The 21,636-nt window shown below is 37.5% G+C and overlaps 1 protein-coding gene across 1 annotated transcript; it reads right to left on the bottom strand.

Annotated features, from left to right (window-relative positions):
- Nucleotides 1–846: 846 nt before the first annotated feature.
- On the bottom strand, nucleotides 847–21,147 carry LOC113514795 (uncharacterized). Its single transcript, XM_052901107.1, has 10 exons — nucleotides 21,128–21,147; nucleotides 10,732–10,827; nucleotides 9,246–9,407; nucleotides 7,854–8,023; nucleotides 6,537–6,666; nucleotides 5,193–5,334; nucleotides 4,498–4,589; nucleotides 3,759–3,900; nucleotides 2,882–3,078; nucleotides 847–1,593 (listed from the first exon to the last, which is right to left on the bottom strand). The coding sequence occupies exons 2-10, from the start codon at nucleotides 10,811–10,813 to the stop codon at nucleotides 1,460–1,462; spliced, it is 1,251 nt and encodes a 416-aa protein (XP_052757067.1). The 5' UTR covers nucleotides 10,814–10,827; nucleotides 21,128–21,147; the 3' UTR covers nucleotides 847–1,459.
- Nucleotides 21,148–21,636: the final 489 nt, after the last annotated feature.

Here is a 21,636-nt window from a genome sequence, read left to right as displayed (position 1 = left end):
AGCCTCCCTCATTAGGGGTTATGGAGGAGTCTTATGTCCAGCAGTGGACAGTTAACGGCTGTTATTGTTATTATTAATAATAATAATGGGGATTAACATCTCTATTTCTAACAATCTCTTTTCCCCCCAAAATTCACCGCTTGCAAATTCTCTTAATTTCAGTCAAATCCTCTTAAAGGCAAAACTCCCCTTATGGGCAAGGCTTATGTCCAACAGTGGATATTAATTGTCCATCGAAATAATAATAAAATTAAAAGATATATCTGTGTGAGAGAGAGATAGAGTTTTTTTTATGTATGAAAATGGAATAGTAAATCCGCCTGGTTACATTGATGGGCCACCAGTGACTGATGATAGGTGAGCATGAAATCAGATCAGTTGGCCCATCGTGACGAATTCAACAAGAATAAGTCGCGATGGTTTTTAAGAGGGAGCACGTGGAGATGATCCTTATAAGGAGACAAACGGTATGTCTCGGGGGGAAAGGGATTGTTAGTGATGGAGACTGAGAATCCCATTGCTAGCAATATACCCAACCAGGTCGACTTCCTCGCGGTCCCCCCTGGCAACTATCATGGTTAATTCCTGGTGAATTCATCATGATGGGCTAACTGGCCTGTTTTCATTCTCATCTATCACCCTTTACTGGTGCTCCGCCAGTGTATCCCGTTAGCGCCGGCGGGGTTACCATTCCATTTCCACCCATTAAAAAAAAAGAAAACGGTTTGTATCCATTATTTTTTTTTTATTTTAACATCTGGCACACAAAGGATTTGAAAAAAGGAAATGAAAAAAACAAAACAAAATTGCACATAAAATAATTTATTGTTATAAAATAAATGCACGTCACAAAATATGGGTGTTGCCATTATCATAGATAATTCGCCCATATTTATTTTGTTCAGTCAATAAAAAAACTCCTATAAATAGTGCATCGGCCAGACGTAAATACTAACGGTTTGTTAAATTAAACTAAACTGTGTTAAATTCACAAATTTAGAGTCTAATATGTTTATTTTGTGTTAAATAATTTTAACAGTGCTAAAAGGAAAATTAAATGAAATTTTACAAACGAACAAGAAAGAAAATAAAAAAATCTCCATTTACTTCTGACAAAAGCATTAATAAAGAATTTATTAATACATTTTATAAACAGTAAAAAAAATTAAAAAAATATAACAAAAAAAAAACACCTTTACATCTGGCGACCTTTACATTTAGTCTATGGAATTAAAATTAACAATAAATAGAATTTAAAAAAAATGTACAAAACAAAAAAAAAACTTTACCTCCGGCTAAGGCATTAAATAAATTAGCTTTTTCTAATGTTAAATACTATTTGAGACTCATATTTAACGAAGTAATGTTACACTTAGCGTCTAAAGAGGCGAGTTACACGTAATCAACTGTAAAGATACGTTACCTTTACCACCAGCATGACCGAATTAAAAAAAAAAGTTTAAACATTGACAGATTTTCTCAAATAACAATTATTCAGTACATTGTAACTAAATCTATAACCAAATTCATTGACATCGTCCGTTACTAAGTTGTCGCTGTGGAAGTGTACGTATAGAGGTCCAGGCGGTGTTGCTGTAAACAAAAAAAAAACAAATGTCAATAAAAAAATTATACCTTTTTTTTTAATTTATTTAAACCAAAGGTTGTCTGTAAGAGATTGCCCTAGCGATGAGACCGCCTTTTGTACCTTTATGTGTATATTTCAATTTGTATTTATGTTATTGTATTGCAATTGAATTATTCACTTGTCATTGTATATTTTTATTTATAGTGCAATAAATAGATAAATAAATAAATAATAAATAATTTGCCGTCTACTCCCGGCATAGAATAGATCACCGCTTACTTTCTCACGAGTGTCGTAAGTGGCGACTAAGGGAGGTCGTGTGATGGGCAGCAGCGTCCGCTTTAAAACATCTCCAAAGCCAAAAATCTTCATAGGAAGCTTATGTTTAGCATTAGACAGTTAAAAGCTGACATGATAATGATGTTAATGATGAACGTAGTGATTACTTGCTCTATATTTAGAGCTTTTTTTTTATACAACTTAGAATGGCAAACAAGCTGACGGCCCACCTGATGGAAAGTGGTAACCGTCGCCTATAGACATGAGCAGTACCGTGGACATAACAGAGTATACTGTTTCGCCCATGATACCCGCCATGCGTTGCCATTCCTAAGGATTCAGGTGTTGAATTTGACGTGAACAACTTTTAAGCTCTATACTACTCCAGCTCTCACTACTAGCTTTTTTGCTGAAATTTGGCAACTTCAAAGTTCATCATCATCATTTCAGCCATTCGTCCACTGCTGGACATAGACCTACCCATATACTGCAATAAGGAACGATCCTGAGCCACCTGCATGCACTGACTCCACTTGCATTTGAGGTCGCTCTATCTAGCGTGGGTTGTTCTACACTGCATTTTCCCGTACGGTGTCGCCACTCAAAAATCTTTCTTTCCCATCGGTTGTCGGTTCTTCGAGTCATGCGATCAGTCCTTTTACCACTTTATCTTACTTATCCTTCGTCAAAATTAAAGGAATGGAGGAACCTCGGAATTACTTGTCAATATTTGAAAATCCATTCTTGTAAACTATCTTTTCGCCTCCTACTTCGTACGCATGGATCACAGAAGTAGAAAGACCAATGCTATAGACATCTTCCAGATGGATATCAGGATGAAACATGCATCTGATTTTAAGATAGACCTTCAGGGACTATGCCGTTGAAAACTACATCCAGTTTGAAGCAGTAGTTTTTGGGTAATGCATTTCGGAATGCTAAGAAGAACGAAAAACTTAGCTTTTTTCAAACAAAACTAATAAAAAATGTGTATTGAAGAAAAAAAATCCTTACAAGCTATAATCTGGTTCGAAGCGCTGCTTCCACAGAACTTGGAGCCTCGGAGTCCGTCGGCTGTTTCGGACTCTGGGATGAAGAGGTAGTCTTCCGACTGCGGTGTACCCTGCGTGACTGGATTGATCTGACAGTCTGTGTCCAGGTAGAGATTGTCTTCCGAACGGTACGCCATCTCAAAGCTGGCTGCTGTTAATCTAGAAGAAGAAAGAAGAAAAATACATTTTATGTTTGTAAAAAGCTGACGGCCCACTTGATAGAAAGTGGTAACCGTTGTCTATAGACATGAGCAGTACCGTGGACATAACAGAGTATACTGTTTCGCACATGATACCCCCCATGCGTTGCCATTCCTGAAGACTCAGGTGTTATTCCTCTGTGCCCAGTAAATTCACGCCATATCCCACCCTTCAAACCGAAACACAGCCATGCAAACACAACTGCTTCACGGTTGAAACACGAATGGTATAATAATATTTGAGTCATAATCTTAATTTTTCATTTTTCTAATTGAACTGTCAAACCTTAAAATCATTCAACTAAATTTCTATTGTAGGTAGTATATTCATTTATTTTAACGTCTATTGTATAAGTAGGTAGGTATTATATTTATTTATAGTATATGTATTTATGTAATATTTTATTATGTATCTTAATATTTTATTTAACTGTATATTTGTTTATGTACACTAAATATTAACAGTTGTAGCACTTCAGCTGCCCGCTAACGACATGGTTTCCAACTGTATCGGGTTGACTGGAAAAGATCTCTGTCAGAGATAAGTTCACCCTTGCTCACAATATTTATAAATGCATTAACAATGTAATTTACAAGTGCAATAAAGAATATAATATAATATAAGAATGATGCACTTACTTGACACCACAAACATCAGGCGTTCTTTTGAAGCAAGCAGCATAAGCCAAGTTGGCGATGTAGGGTCCACTTCCTCGGTTGTAATTGAAGGACTCGAATGCACCTGACCGGTCAGGGTAGTACTGCAGGCAGCCAGGTGGAGCTGATGGTAGACATAAAAATTAGAGGAGGTTATAAAGGTACTATATTTTTTTAATGGATGATAATGGAATGGTAACCCCGTCTGTGCTAACGGTATTTGCTGGCGGGGCACCAGTGAGGGATCACAGGTGATGATACAGTTAGGTTAGTTGATCCCTCGTAACAAATTCACCAGGAATTAACCATAATGGTGTTCAGGAATTACTAGACGTGGCACATACGTGGCAACTTTAATTTTATATAAATAACTTAGGATGGCAAACAAGCTGACGACCCACCTGGTGGAAAGTGGTAACCGTCGACTATAGACATGAGCACTGTTCATGTCTATAGGCGACGATTACCAATTTCCATCGTGGACATAACAGAATACACGTTGATCCCAATTGTATCTCTCATAAGTTGCCATTCTTGAGCATTTTTATGTAACTTAGAACAGCAAACAAGCTGACGGCCCACCTGATGGAAAGTGGTAACCGTCGCCTATAGACATGACCAGCACCGTGAACACCTATAGTACCGTTAATGAATTAATCATTTCTCATAAATTAATTTTATTACGTTAAATATATGTTACGAAAGCAGAAGCAGTACCAACCAATTAAATATTCATCTCTGTCAGCAGACGATGTAAGGGGAGTCGCTGGCAATGACGAGGTAATAGCTTCAAAGAGTCCGTCTCGGTATTTTCTGAAAGAGAAAATCACTCATAGATTTGTGCCTTCGATAATTCATTGATGATTACTCCGAGACAGTAGTTAAGGTAAGATAATGGCCGTGTGGTCCCGGCATAGGATAGCCCACCCCTTCCTTTCCCGTGGGTGTCGTAAGAGTCGACTAAAGGAGGGCGAGGGATGGGCAGCAGCGTCCCTCTTAAAACTTCTCCAAAGCCTAACTGCGGTTGCCAAACCGTCTGCCAAGCGTGGCAACTACTTTCAACAGTGGACAGTTAAAGGCAAATGTGACTTTTGACGCCAGTAACATCAAGATAGCTTTTTTTTCTGATACTTAGACTGAAAAACAAGCCATCGTTCAAGCCGAACAAGGAATGGATCCAAGGTCCACGTGATGGAAAATTGTAACTGTATTGAAAACTTGGACATGTGTGTATGTATGTAGACATGGGCTGTGCTATGGACAGCATAATTGTCAACCCTGAAGAGTCGACTCTCCAGTTGACTTGAACAGATATGATTTTTGTCATAAAATTGAAACTGTACCATATGGACGACGGTCGAAGAGAATAACACATATTTTACCCAATGGTAAATTAATAAGGGGGTAAATATTTACCCTAATGTGTTGAAGCACTCCAACTGAGTGACCTTGATCTTCCATGTGGCTTGTGGCAGGTTGGGCTGGGTGTTGCGATCAGCTATCTTGAAGTTGATACGGATGGACCGGCTGTTTGTGGATGCATTCACACGTACGTATACTGGAAACAGAAAAAAAAATATTGTAAAATCATTTAAGACACCCGAGAGTTAGGGGGGCGGGAAAGGATTGTTAGTAATGTAGACTAAGAATCCCATTGCTAGCAATATACCCAACCAGGTCGACCTCCTCGCGGTTCCCTCTGGAAACTATCATGGTTAATTCCTGATGAATTCATCATGATGGGCTAACTGGCCTGTTTTCATTCTCATCTATCACCCTTCACTGGTGCCCCGCCAGCGTATCCCGTTAGCGCAGGCGAGGTTACCATACCATTTTCACCCATAAAAAAAAAACCCGAGAGTTAGGGTTCTATTTCGGGAAGAAGAAGAAGAGGTAAGGAAACGATTAATTTTAAGGTTCTTTTTTATATTACTTAGAATGGAAAACAAGTTAAAGACCCATCTAATGGAATGTAATGACAGTCAGCTATAGACTTGAATATCGAACACCGGCGATTTATGTCTATAGCACAATGTCTATGGTACTACCATACGCTTTACCATATACTACCATGTGTGTTTCTGTTCCTGGGGATTCTGGGGTTATGCTTCCATACCGTATAATTTTACTGGTATACTTCAACTTTCAAACTGAAATACAACCATGTAAACACAGCCCTTTCATGGTAGAAACACAAGTGGGAGAGAGATATACGACTAGACGACTTTTGTATATAGTCTCCCTCTGGTAAGCAATTTGCTTACCAGATGGAATGGAGTATTTCTTAACGTTTTTGACTGTTTAATTCGAGAGCCTAAGTAGATTCTGGTAATTTGGATCGGCGACGTAATTTCTGGTGGAAAATGAGGCTTGCTCGAATACAAAATACTCGCTGTAACCCGCAGTTTTGTCCACTTCAATCAGAATAAAAAGTAATCTACGAGTTTATAATGTACGTACTAAATTTCATTTTAATTCGTTCAAAACTTTAAGTGGGATTAAGTAACAAACATCCTAATATCTCCAGGCCTTCACATTTATAAAATCAGTAAATTGTTTTATACAACTTAGAATGGCAAACAGACTGACGGCCCACCTGATGGAAAGTGGTAACCGTCGCCTATAGACATGAGCAGTACCATGGACATAACAGAGTATACTGTTTCGTCCATGATACTCCCCACGCGTCGCCATTCCTGAGGACTCAGGTGTTATTCCTCTGTACCCTGTAAATTCAGATTCTGATAACTCAGATCTTACAATGCTGTCCATTGTTGTCACCGCACAGCGCTGGTAAGAAGTCAGAGTTGGCTTGCAGGTTAGTGACTTGGAAGATGTCATTTCTGCACGTATAACCAGGGCGTTGGGTCACGTTTTCAACAGGTTCGATCTAAAAAATTATTAATATTTTATTATTAGGTACATGATGGCACTATAGAAATGAAAGCCTATTTTAAACGAGTGTTAAATATGAAAGTGCATGGATGTAAAGGAAGGGGGCGACTGAAGAAAAGGTGGATGGACTGTGTGAGAAATGATATGCATAAAAGCGGAGTGAGTCCGGAAATGAGAACTGATAGGGATTTATGGAAGAAGAAGACTTAAAAAGGAGTGAGCCTGGAAATGACAGCTGACATGGATTTATGAAAGACCATAGAAAGAAAGAAGATCAAGGCAATGTTGTTGATGATAGGTGTATCAAACAAGGTTTCTGAATACTTAACCTATTTCCAAAACCTAATAGCTAACTTAAGACCTTTATATCAGAAGAAGAAAGAGTTGGAGTATCGTTTCTACTGATCATGGATTAAGGTACAATTTACTATTACCTGGGTGTAATTCGAACAAATTTTGTGTGATGACGGAGCAACAGTACATAATGGCATTACACTATTTATTTTCCAAGATCTCGTTAGAGGCAACTAAGATAACAAACCAGCAAAGGATTAGGATTGTTTGAAGTAAAACTTCAGATGGCTTGGTGTACCAAGTCACTAGACCAGCATGGGATTTATATGCTAAATCTTATTGAGAGAATCTCGTGCAAAGCGATGAAGAGTTAAAAGATTTTTAAGGAAAAGTAAGTAACGGAAGGACTTTAAGCATCATTTTTTATCATTACACATGTGGTGTAGACGTGGGCTTGATGATATTTATATATAGATTCAGAAGGAGTGAGATAAAGAAAGATTTAGTACGAGATTGTATAATTAATAATATTTACAGTAAATACATCCAGATATAATAAGTCGCGATACAAAATATAGTTCGGTAAAATTGCTAAGACAAAAAGATTGTCAAGAACGTCACTGTTTATTACTCTGCAACTACATAGGTTTTAAAGAGGTTGGTAGCCTACACACATAAACGGTTCATATGATGGAAAGTGATAGCTATCGGTTATAGACATGTACAGCGCAGACTCATATAAAATACATAATAGAATATGATGAACGTTGCCCATTAGCATCACAAATATTACCTTCATGCCTTTGCTGCTTCCAAATGTTATTCAACCTGCGAAATAGGGTTTAAATTGGCAAACATTGTAATAGTAACAAAAGAAATAGAACTAACAGTGGTGGGCGGTGCCAGGTTGAAGGTTTCGAAGTCGATCCGCATCTGGCAGACGTTGTTGTTGTTAATCTCCACGTTGTAGGAGCACTCGAGGCCTGACGACTCCTTGTTGAGCGGCGGGTTGATGAAGACAGCGACCTTCGTGTTGGTTCTCACGTCGCATGCGTTCACTATCAGAGCAAAGATATTATCCTTAATTATAAAGTCTCTTGTAAAAGTTTAGAGGTAAGTATTAGAGGTATCGTAATTGGAGTTAGTTATGCAAAAAAAGAGAAAGGAAGGAGCCATTCGATGCTGGAACAACACAACCTCTTCCTTTTTCGTAAGTATCCTAAGAGATAACTAAGGGAACTTAATAGTCAAGGTATAGTCAATAACGTTCGTCTTAAAACATCACCAAGGGCATAACTGCGGTCGCCAACCTGCATGCCAAGCGTGGTATCTATTGGCAAAACCCATCTAATGAGCAAGGCTTTGTACAGCAGTGGAGAGTTAACGGCTGGTATGATGCAAAAAAAAACAGCCACATTATCCGAGATGAATACAAAAAATAGCATTTTTCTGTTTTCTGCATAACTAGCTTTCGATTGATTAAAGATTTGTTTAAAAAGTATAAAACCTTCGCTCTAGGGTACTTATCAGGTAAAGGAACCGAGCATAAAGTCCTTTCCTTACACATAGCTCTTATTTGTTTGGTTTTCATAATTCGTCTAACGCTTGTAGACGCCTGTTCCAGGAAATCTTGTTTCTTCCTTCTTAGGGGGCGATTCTTAGAAGGATAGAGAATGTTGTATCTGGTCATAATATGTCAGTCTCGTCCTCTCCTAGCACTTATATCGTCACAGTCGTAGAATACTGACGGATCTATATAATGTAATCTTTGTCAGATTCGTCAGTATTCTACGACTATAACGATATGATATCGCTTTCGCTTTTCACTGGTCTGCTTTTTTTTACCTAATATTCTTACTACATGCTCGAAACAATGTGGCATCTTCTTATTTAAAATATTTTTTTATTTCTTATATTGTACAATTTGGAATAACATGATATAACAAATTCTTTAGTACCCACAAAATACGGATTTGGATAAAAGTAGATGGCTAGGTTACATCCTAAATTATTGTATGGGATACATTATGTATTCATTTATGTGGGCAAAGCTGCGGGAAGTAGCTAGTATAGAATATGGAGACAAAATGAGCAATTACAAAACGCGAGCTTATTGCCAAAAGCAATCTCTTACAGACAACTTTACAGAATATAGTGGGTAAAGAAGCTGACGATCTATATCATTGAAAGTGGTCTGTGGATGTCACAGAATACACTGTGACGCCCAAATATAAAACTTTACTGGTCTTCCAACAAGATTGTCTGACTAGTTATACTTACAAGAGCAGCAAGTAGCGAAGACTCCGCAAAAGCCGATAGCCTTCCCACCCTGGGTGTTACACTGGTTCCTGGACAGACAGACTCCGCCGGTGCTCCTGTCCGATCCCAGACACGGCTCGCCGCTCCCCACAGTGAAGATGCTCCCTGGAGCTTGACGGATTGCTGTATAATATTATAATTATACCATTTTAGAGTAAAGAACCTCAAATTTGTTGCAGGCACTCGATGAATGCAGGTGACGCTCTTGATTTATTACAGCGCACTCTAGAGACTAAACAGAACTTGTACTGTAATTATTAGGCAATTATTTCTAGTTGTGTGTGAGTATCACCTTTTGACCTTTCCAGGGTAATGAGTTACCCTTGAGAGATTGATGACTACCTTAGACGTCGACTTTAAGTGCTTCCCGGAGCACGGAGTGACTATTATTTTAAAAGACATTGGGTCTTGGGTGGATTGAGACATGAATTTGAATTTTCAAATCCGTTCCAGCCTCGGACCGATGATTTGGTTCAGGCCAAGATTTTATCTTGGGATCATTGTTAACAACAAACCTTATAAGGTCGACTTCCACGTGATCCTCTGTGGAAACCTTCGTCGCGATGGGCCAACTGGCCTTTTTTTATACAACTTAGAATGGCAAACAAGCTGACGGCCCACCTTATGGAAAGTGGTAACCGTCGCCTATAGACATGAGCAATATCATGGACATAACAGAGTATACTGTTTCGCCCATGATACCCTCCATGCGTTGCCATTCTTGAGGACTCTGGTGTTATTCCTCTGTACCCTGTAAATTCACTGTTAATCCTGTAAATTAATTGCTTTCATCCTTATTTACCACCCCTTTTTGGTGTCCTGTCAGCGTATATCGACAGCCCAGGCGGGGTTACCATTCCATCATCATCCCTATTAAAAGTCCAGTGCGTTTCTCAGCAACATGACGTCTATGACTCAAATAAGATGTCATTTCTAAATTATTTCAGGATCAGTGACTGAAAATCGACGTCAGTACGACAAATAATTGTTACTTGAGTTGCCAGTTACATCACAGAAGGAATATTTACAGTTGCGAACTTCCTCAACAACTTTTTAAAAATATAAATACTACTGTACACGAATGGGGGCAAATGTAATGGATACACACAATGCATTTTATTCATATTTCTTTTTATTATTATTTTTAATAAGGAATTTCGCGACTGACTCTTGGCCACAACAGAATATCAGTGTTTAGCTCTTTTGAGGGCAAAGCAATAAACTGAGTTGTGACCATTTTGTGTTACTACGGCACATGCATGAAAAAAAGAAATTGTTGTTTTATATATTTTGCTTTATGTTTTTTTTTTGTTGCTTATTTTTCGTTTTTCATTCTTTTATCTCTTTTACTGTGTATTGTGTGTGTATGTTTGTATTGTAATTTGTGTGCTGTAAGTAATGTAAATAAATTATCTATCTATCTGTCTACACAATAATCGATACTCACTTCTACTTAATAAGTTAGATGCGGCCCCGTATTGGACGGTGATCACAAGCAGAAAAAGATGACATATCGTATTCAACGCCATCTTGTGTCCAAAATCTGTAACAAACAAACATAACTTCAAAGTTTTGTGACAAATTCTTTTTTTTTTTTATAAATTCTATTCAATGACGTGGTGAGGTGGAGGGTAAATGCCTAGGAAAAAAACAACTTAATATTTTAGGGGGGAAAGGGATTGTTAGCAATGGAGTTCTACAAGCCAATTGCTAACAATATGCCCTATAAGGTCGACCTTCACGTGACTCCCCCTGGAAACCATCGTGAACAATTCTTGTTGAATTCGTCACGATGGGCTAACTGATCTGATTCATCCTCACCTATCATCAGTCACTGGTGCCCCGCCGGTGTATACCGATAGCGCAGGCGAGGTTGATATTCTATTTTCTCATATTTTTTTTTGATGGGTGAAATGGTATGGTAACCCCGCCTGCGCTAACGGGATACGCTGGCGGAGCACCAGTGAAGGGTGATAGATGAGAATGAAAACAGGCCAGTTAGCCCATCGTGATGAATTCATTCAAAGAATTAACCATGATAGTTTCCAGGGGGAACCGCGAGGAGGTTGACCTGGTTGGGTATATTGCTAGCAATAGGATTCTCAGTCTACATTACTAACAATCCCTTTCCCCCCTATTTTCACATATTAAAAACACAATGATCGGAATCTCAACCGTCTGAGATGTTGTTCCAGTCTAGTTGGGATAAAACCGTTCATTGACATTATTTTTGTTTCTAGAAAATACACATCTCCCCTCTTAAGGAGAGGAGATGGCAAACTAACCCCCAGCAGAAGCACAGTCGGCCGGGGTTCAGGGCCCCAGCGAGAGAGACCGGCGTACAATGCGGGCAGTATCTAAGAGCACCGCTTTCTGCATCTTTCCCGGGAGTGATCCGCCTCGGAATCCCAACCGTCCGAGATGTTGTTCCAGACTGGTTGGGATAAGACCGTTCACCGACAAAGCGATTGGAATGATTTATTTTTATTATTATTATTATAAATGATTAAAAACAAATTATGTACAGTGCCATCCAGATTCGAACTTGCGACCTCTGCCGTATAAATCTGGACAAACTAACGGGAAAACGGTCTAGCTATAAAAACTTAACGGTCAAACGGCCAGCTTATTGCACCGTTAAGTTAGGACGGCGTTATCGATCACAAACCTGTTTCTAGATGGAGTCAATAAATGTTTGATCTATGAAGAGGTTCACGTTTAGATGTGGACATTTAAAATTTTTATTATTATACGACTTTTATTATTTACCAGATCGAGACTTTGTACAAAAGTCGTTTGCTTGGTCACCTCTGTCCCATTCGTGTTTCTACCGTGACGCAGTTGTGTTTGCATGGCTGTGTTTCGGTTCGAAGGGTGGGATATGGCGTGAATTTACTGGGTACAGAGGAATAACACTTGAGTCCTCGGGAATGGCAACGCATGGGGGATATCATGGGCGAAACAGTATACTCTGTTATGTCCATGGTACTGCTCATGTCTATAGGCGACGGTTACCACTTTCCATCAGGTGGGCCGTCAGCTTGTTTGCCATTCTAAGTTGTATAAAAAAAAAACTTGGAACGGTGAACAAGCTGACGGCCCACCTGATGGTGAATGCATGATAAAAGAATGGTAGTTTTTTTTTAATGGGTGAAGATGGAATGCTACCCTCGCCTGCGGTATCGGTATATGCTGGCGGGACACCAGTGAAAGGTGACAGGTGTGAATGAAGATAGATCAGTTGGCTCATAGTGACCAATTGAACAAGACGTAATTACTATGGTTTCTAGGGGGAACCGCGTGGAAATCACTTTTCCTTTCTCGTGGGTGTATTGCTAAGAAATCAGGCGGGCAGACGTCCCTACTTAAAACATTCCGGTTGGTTTCTGGTGAATTTATCACGATGGGTTAACTGGCCTTACACTGTTTTGATACTTTCTTTCAAATTGGGAATTTAATGTAAAAAAATATAAAATATAAAACAAAATAAATATAGAAGTTATAAAGGAATCAGAGGGAGACTGTACAAAAGTCGATTGCTTGGACACCTCTGTCACATTCGTGTTTCCACCGTGAAGCAATTGTGTATGCATGGCTGCGTTTCGGTTTGAAGGGTGGAACATGGCAGTAAATTTACAGGGTACAGAGGAATAACACCTGAGTCCTCGGGAATGGCAACGCATGGGGCGTAATCATGGGCGAAACAGTATACTCTGTTATGTCCATGGTACTGCTCATGTCTATACGCGACGGTTACCACTTTCCATCAGGTGGGCCGTCAGCTTGTTTGCCATTCTAAGTTGCATAAGAAAAAAAGTCACTCATAACTATTTATCACGCAAAATTGTATGAAAAAGTTGTCACTTTTTTCTCGAAGCACTTTCGTATAGATGTCTCTATCTGTATAATGCAAGAATAAACCATTTGGATACATTACTTTTTAAATAACCATCTTAAATAACTGCTAATTTAATCATGCCCATACACGCCCCTAAAGAGAAATGTGTTAATTATATCCACAGATTTATAATTACATCATATTTTATTTATGATATTACCAAAGCAATGGGAAATAACCGCTTATTATAATGGTTATGAAGGCCCTAAGCCACATTGCTCCCAAATAGTTAAGTTCAATAGTTAGCGAACGTTGAACTCGACCGGTTTCAAAACAAACTAATATGTATATGGTAATGGGAATTACTATGTAAATACCGCGGATGTACGTTAGATAAAAATTAAAATTTGATAATTAATCGAACATTAGTCCGTCCTGGTTTCGCGTTATTTATTTCTATCTTATATATAAAATTCTCGTGTCGCGGTGTTTGTTACCAAACTCCTCCGAAACGGCTTTACCGATTTTTATGAAATTTTGTGTGCGTATCGGGTAGGTCTGAGAATCGGCCAACATCTATTTTTCATACCCCTCAATAATAAGGGTGTCCCTCCCCAAAATTTTTTTTTTATTTTTTTTACAAATCTTTTCATTTTTATTTTATTTTGATTTAGCATAAAAAATACATATAACCTCAAGTTTTCACCCTTTTACGATCAACCCCGATTTTTATATGCCGCAATAGGGGTTGCAAGATGGCAATCGAATGTAATAATTGTAGTATGATAAATTTTCATGTATAGTTCTAGAAATAATGTATATGGTAAAACAACTCTACTATTATAATAATACTGTTAATATTTAACTAAATTAGTTGTTATCTTACAGAAGTCCATCTCACTGGTTATTTGATTAGTACCATAGATAGATAGACAGACAACCTTTATTACCAATATTAAGAAAATAAAAAATTAAAACAACAAAAAGAAAAAAAAAGACAATTAATGTTGCTGGTTGCTGGAGCCGCCTCGGCTGTTGCTATATACCATATGTACAGCTCCAGCGAGATGTACCTATATAGCGGTGATTTTCAGGCGGCCCCTTAACTCCTTTACCTTTAGCATGCGTGCTGGTCGCCAATACCTATTCCTCGGATGGGAGACTCAACACGCTTAACAACAAATACATAAAACATTACAACAAATACATAAAACATTACAACAAATACATAAAACATTACAACAAATACATAAAACATTACAACAAATACATAAAACATTACAACCAAAACTGAAAAGAACAAACTCTGAATAAATTATCGCACTTCACAATGACAGCATCATAAAAAAAGAATAAAAAAAAAAGAACGTGAAGCGTCAGTTTCTCAGCTGTTTTGAATTTGTTTCTCCAATAAGACTTTTTTAAGTTTATTTTTTAAAGTGATTTGGAACATTTTAACATTAGTACCTATCTATTATTTTGTTTATTTCCTAAACAAATTAATTCTAATCAAATAACTAAAATGTTTGTTACTCTTTCACGCAAAAACTACTGAATGGATAAGATTAAAATTCTGATATTAGTAATAGCAGAACGATGACCCCGCCTGCGCTATCGGTATACACTGGTGGGGCACCAGTGAGGGACGATAGGTGAGGATGTAAGCAGGTCAGTTAGCCCATCGTGACGAATTCAACGATAAATTAGTCACGATAGTTTCCAGGGGGAACCGCGTGGAAGTCGACCAGATAATATATAAAATAGGGATTAATTGAACCGATTTTTATAATATTTCTATGAAACCAATCAACCAAACCAAGGATAAGCAAGCTGAAGTAGCCATAGGCTGGTTACATAGCTGGAAGAACTGACAACCGATGGGGAAGAAAGGTTCTTGAGTGACGATCACGAGGTAAACACAGTGTAGGACGACCCCGACTAGATAGAGTAACAACCTCAAATGCATTGCAGGGAGTCAGTGGATGCAGGTGGCTCAGGACCGTTCTTTATGTCAGTCTATGAGGGAGGCTTATGTCCAGCAGTAAACGGATAATGGGCTGGAATGATGATGACGAAACCAACCTGTAAGTATATCCTTTCAGATAAAAAAAGAATTTTCGAAATCGGTTTACAACCGACGGAGTTATGAGGTAATAAACATAAAAAAAAAGTACAAGCGAATTGATAACCGACTTTTCTTGGAGTCACTACAAAAGGTACAACGCAAACTAAAGAAGTCGCCCATTGATCGTTCAAAAGAGAGATAAATCAATACACTCCCACGTATGTCTGTCTCTATTTTACCGTTATATGGAAATTTGTTCATAACTGTATTTGCATACCATTATGTATGTACCTAATTAACACACACCGGGGGAAAGGGATTGTTAGTAATGGAGACTGAGAATCCTATTGCTAGCAATATACCCAACCAGGTCGACCTCCTCGCGGTTCCCCCTGGAAACTATCATGGTTAATTCCTGATGAATTTATCGTGATGGGCCAACTGGCCTGTTTTCATTCTCATCTATCACCCATCACTGGTGCTCCGCCAGCGTATCCCGTTAGCGCGGGCGGGGTTACCATACCATTTTCACCCATCAAAAAAAATTAACACACACCTATGATTATTTTTGGGTCCCCTCAATTCAAGTTATACGTATTATAATATTATTATTGAACGAGGGCTTTTTCAGGGTCTGTGACACTAGGGGAGGGAAAGGGATTGTTAGCAATGGAGTTTGACAGCCCCATTGTTAGCAATTTGCCCTATTAAGTCGATTTCCACGTGGTCTGGAAACATCGTTAACAATTCTTGTTGAATTCGTCACGATAGGCTAGCTGACCTGCTTTCATCCTCACCTATCATCCTTCGCTGGTGCCCCGTAAGTGTATACCGATAGCGCGGGTGGGGTTACTATTCCATAATCATCCATTAAAAAGAAAATCTGTATGTAAACTTAAAAACAAAGAATTACATAGAAGAAATGATAAAATAAAAACTGTAAATCAAACGGTTGCCTCCTTTCTTCTTATGCAAATATAATTAGTAAAAAGAGGACGAAAGATACACCATCAGTTGCTATTTTTCTCAATTCATAGCAAGATAGTGTATAGAAAATGTTTGATATATCAAATATATTTGACAATAAATTTTAGATTACTAGATTATATATTGGACACAGTTTATGTAGAAACTATGCGAGCAGGTTATATCTGAACTTGGTAGGGTTATACGGCCGTGTAACATTTTCTATACACTAGCCTGTTATGAATTGACAATTTTATCACTATATACTGTAATACAGAGTATCTATAAAACATCTCGTTCTTTATCGGTGCGTTCACAACAGATGTCGCTTATTTCGTTTAGAAAAAAACAAAATTAAAAACACATCTCGACATTGTTGTAAAAATCTAAAACTACATCTTTAGTTCTGACTCAGTATTGTCTGTCTTACAGTCAATAACTTTGCCTTGAACTTCACTTAAAATTTTAGATTTATTACCCCGTAAAGCTGTCCCATTGTCTATGGTTCGTATGTGGGAATAGAACGGGATACCGTGTATTGGACAATACATTAAATCTGTCGTACAAACATACTTACAGACGACCAGTTGATTTTAATGTATACATATTGCATACAAAAGTATTGGCCAATATTAACGACTGTAGTTCCGATGTGTTGTATAACGGAATCTGTTCCTAAGATTTTTTTTATACCACTGAGATGGCAATCAAGCATACGGCCTTCCTGATGGTAAGTGGTTTTTTTTATGTGTGAAAATGGTATGGTAACCCCGCCTGCGCTAACGGGATACGCTGGCGGAGCACCAGTGAAGGGTGATAGATGAGAATGAAAACAGACCAGTTAGCCTATCATGATGAATTCATCAGGAATTAACCATGATAGTTTCCAGGGGAATCCGCGAGGATGTCGACCTGGTTGGGTATATTGCTAGCAATGGGATACTCAGTACAATCCCTTTCCCTCCGATGGTAAGCGGTTACCGTAGCCTATGAACGCCTGCAATACCAGGGGTATTGCGCGCGCATTGCCGACCCTAAAGAAACCTCTTTACCCCCCTTTTGACATGCTGTAGTCTCTTGGAAAAATCTCTGTTGCTAAAACTAGTTTATTTATTTATTTTTTAACTTAAAACCAACAGGGAGAAATGTTTTTTTGTAACGTTATTTTGAAAAATAAGAATGATACACAATTCTTATGGTTTGAAGTCAGCGACCAAACCCAGCTTTGCACGAGTAGACATACATAGAACATATAAAAAAAAAGTTTCAGCCAATTCAGTGATGTGGTTATTTTATAGCATTTTATATGTGATTCTTTAAATTGATATAACATTTTTATTTTTATCTTTTTAATTGGTGATAATGGAATGGTAACCCCACCCGCGCTATCGGTATACATCGGTGGGACACCAGTAAAGGATGATAGGTGAGGATGAAGCAGGTCAGTTAGCCCATCGTGACGAATTCAACAAGAATTGTTCACGATGGTTTCCAGGGGGAATTACGTGGAGGTCGACCTTTTAGCGCATATTGCTAGCAATGGGGCTGGCAAACTCCATTACTAACAATCCCTTTCCCCCCAACTTTATTTATGAACCGATTGAAATAAAACAAACACTAAATGTCAAGTGGAATAAACCGCAATACATTAGCGAAAACTACATTTAAATAGGTTAAGCTATTTCTGAGACAAGAGTGCACAAACAGACAAGAATTCTAATAATAAATGTTTCGGATTCTATTGCGTACATAAAGTCCTCCTATAATAGTCTTTCTTATATATCTTCCATGTACAGACAGCGACCAGTTACGATTTTATTATATGTATTAATATTAGATTACATAGATAGAGAATCGAGCCTAAAAAACGGGTCAACTGTTTGTCAGCTAATTGTCAAATTATCTGACTCGTTTGTTGTATCAGTGTTCTATATACTTACGCACACAATGTATCTTGACGTGTCTATATTTAATTATTTAATACATTAAAATGAGTGTTTACACATTAAACGATGCAGAAATTATAAGACAAAATAAATATAGAAGTTATAAAGGAATCACTCGTAACTATTTATCACGCAAAATTGTATGAAAAAGTTGAGCCGCTTTTCTCGAAGCATTTGTATAGAGACGCTCTATCCTATATAAGCTAAGGTATTAATCTATACTTATAATAAATCTGTAGAGAGGTCAATTCTGTACATGAAATATATTTCCAAAATAAATATCAGGCGGTGATTAGTGATCGATACTGATGCTAAAATAGCAATTAGTAAAATTTTTGTCCGTCTCTCTGTATGTTCGTTATAGAAACAAAAACTACTCGACAGATTTTAACGAAACTTGGTACAATTATTCTTCATACTCCTGGGCAGGTTATAGTATGATTTTCATCACGCTACGATCAATAGGAGCAGATCAGTGAAGGGAAATATGTCTGTTACATCAAAACCACTGAACCGCGAGGAAGGACATAGGCTCCTTATTTTACGAAAAACGACGGAAACGCGGACGAAATCGCGAGCAACAGCTAGTTGTCAAATATATTTGACATATCAAACATTTTCTATACACTAGCCTGCTATGAATTGAGAAAAATAGCAACTGATGGTGTATCTTTCGTCCTCTTTTTACTAATTATATTTGCATAAGAAGAAAGGAGGCAACAATATGATTTACAGTTTTTATTTTATCATTCCCTTTATGTAATTCCTTGTTTTTAGGTTTTGATCCGTTTTTGACACTTGATAGATACTCTTTATTGTTTCCTCCAGAAGATTACAATAGTAAACTTATTATAAATATAAACAATTACAAGAAATAATCACAGTGAGAAAACAATGGGCGACCTTATCGCTAAGAGCGATCTCTTCCAGGCAACCTTTGGATGAAGAGGAGTAATTATAAACAATTTGGTGGGAGGCACGATGAAAAATTATGTCATTCTATCTATATTTTCTAAGTGTGTAGGTATCTGTCATATCTTCCTACATATTCATTATAAAAAATTAAGTTCACAGAACCCGTTTAAATAACTGTCCCACAGACGGACGGAGAGATTTTTCGAGATATTAGAATCTTGATTGGTATGTACACGTCTGTTGGAAAATTCCATGTAGCAAGAATTTTTTTCTTTTTAATGATTGATAACGGAATCGTAGCTAAGCCTGCCCAACGGGGAAACTACTGGGTTTTTTATTATACAACTTAGAATGACAAACAAGCTAGCACCTGATGGAAAGTGGTAACCATCATAGACATGAGTAGTACCGTGGACATAACAGAGTATACTGTTTCGCCCATGATGCCCCCCATGCGTTGCCATTCCTGAGGACTCGGGTGTTATTCCTCTGTACCCTGTAATTTCACTGCCATATCCCACCCTTCAAATCGAAACACAGCCATGCAAAAACTACTTTACGGTTGAAACACGAATGGGACAGAGGTGGCCAAGCAAACGACTTTTGTACAAAGTCTCCCTCTGTTAAAACTTCCCTTCTGAGGAAGGCTTTTTTTAATGAGAGCACCAGTGAGGAATGATAGATGAGAATGAAAAAAAAACAGGTCAGTCAACTCATCGTAATAAATACACTTGGAATTCAGCACAATGGTTTCCAGAGGGGACCACGGATAGGTCGACCTGGTTGGGTATATTACTAGTAATCACTTCCTTCCAAAAAAAATGCGACACTGAGGAAGGCTTTCCTTAGTGTCGCATTTTTTTTTATATTTAAAATTTGGCGCCACTTATCCTTTTAATTTTTTAATAATACAAACGTAGAACAAGTAATGACTAAGTTATAAGAGATGGCACTGCACTATTATTAATAAAATTGAAATTAGAATCTGTGTAACTATCGAGACTAATTAAAACAATAAAATAATATTATTGTATAACCAATCTGGACACTGTCATGCTAACAGTATTAGTCCAAATTTCGGAAACAAAAATTTCGATTCTCCAGTAATAAAGTGACTTATGTTTCGACCCGAGTTTCACCGGATTTTTTTTTTGTTATTTTATTTAATTTCATATCTACGATCTTTTAAACCTAACAATTTTGATTTTAATATATTAAATTTTAATGGAACAATTGTATTAATTAATTAAAATTTCAATAGAACTCAACGAGAATGTAATCAATTTTTTATTAGAAAATATTATTTTATAGTTTTTAAATTGTTTTAATGGGTTGGTATTACGTCATCACAGAAGCACTCTCTAAATGTAATTAGAGGCGATCTCATTCCTAAAAACTAAATCAATTTTTTTTTTAATATATTGGCAATGACAAATCTATTTTAACTATTACATTGATTCTTCATTTTTTTTTATTGTGAATTTAACACAAAAGAAGGAGGCTACACAGTTCAATAGTAAAAATAGGTTTATAATATTTTTTTATAAATAAGGGAATACGTTAAATAATTGATGTTTTATTTGTCCTAGTGTTGGACATAAGCAAACAGTCTTATGGTCGGCTCCTTAGATTATGAAGTATAAAGCACGTTATACTAGTCTATGGTCGAATCGATTAATCGTTTGTTTATATTTTAATTAAGTCCTAAGAACAAGGAATTACATAAAGGGAATGATAAAATAAAAACTGTAAATCATATTGTCGCCTCCTTTCTTCTTATGCAAATATAATTAGTAAAAAGAGGACGAAAGATACACCACCAGTTGCTATTTTTTTCAATTCATAGCAGGCTAGTGTTTAGAAAATGTTTGATGTGTCAATTATTTGTCAATGACAAATGTTACATTACTAGATTATATATTGGACACAGTTTATGTAGAAAGTATGCAAGCGGGTTGTATCTGAATTTGGTAGGGTTATAAGGCCGTATAACATTTTCTGTACACTAGCCTGCTATGAATCGACAATTTTATCACTCCTCCTATGTAATTCCTTGTTCTTAGGTTAGAAGTCCTATTTTAACTGTCTACAAATAATAAAGCACTGTACTCACATGCGTCCCAGGTTGTAGTTGCCGATGAAGTGTTGTAATCGTTTGTAAACGGCCTTATATAGCACTCACCTTGGCAATGACCGTAAGTTAGGCAGAGAGCTCGGGGCATAAAAACACCGCTATGTCACGACGCGTTTAAGATTATTATCCCGTGGCTTTGTTCGCGTGAATCAATATAATGTATTAAGTTAGGATATCACTTACCCATGTATTTTTTGTTGAAATATATTTAATAGTTGTTGCGTGAAAGAGTAATAAACAACGATCCATCCATCCTTACAAGCTTTCGCATTTATGATATTAAGAAGGATTCGTTTCCAGAAAGAGTCGGGCGTCTTAAAAAGACGCATTAAAAACGTACTTTCAAAGATATCTTAAAAGTTAAGCAGCGTTAAAACATCACCGAAACCAAACTGTGGTTGCCAGCCCTCCTGCCAAGCGTGGCAGCTACTGGCAAAACCTCTCTTATGAGGGAAGCTATATTTAGCAGTAGACAGTAACGGCTGGTA

This window comes from Galleria mellonella, unplaced genomic scaffold, assembly GCF_026898425.1.
Source record: "Galleria mellonella isolate WM207_F2 unplaced genomic scaffold, CSIRO_AGI_GalMel_v1 utg746, whole genome shotgun sequence".
Lineage (NCBI taxonomy): Eukaryota > Metazoa > Arthropoda > Insecta > Lepidoptera > Pyralidae > Galleria > Galleria mellonella.
The sequence above is the reverse complement of the archived record's forward strand: the minus strand, read 5'-3'. Positions and strand labels throughout refer to the sequence as shown.

Coding starts and splice junctions, on each gene's coding strand:
- LOC113514795 (XM_052901107.1), bottom strand. CDS start 10,813: ATGGCGTTGAATACGATATGTCATCTTTTTCTGCTTGTGATCACCGTC. Junction 9,408..10,731: donor ATCTAACTTATTAAGTAGAA/GTGAGTATCGAT, acceptor AATATTATACAG/CAATCCGTCAAGCTCCAGGG. Junction 5,335..6,536: donor TGACAACAATGGACAGCATT/GTAAGATCTGAG, acceptor TTCTGTTTCCAG/TATACGTACGTGTGAATGCA.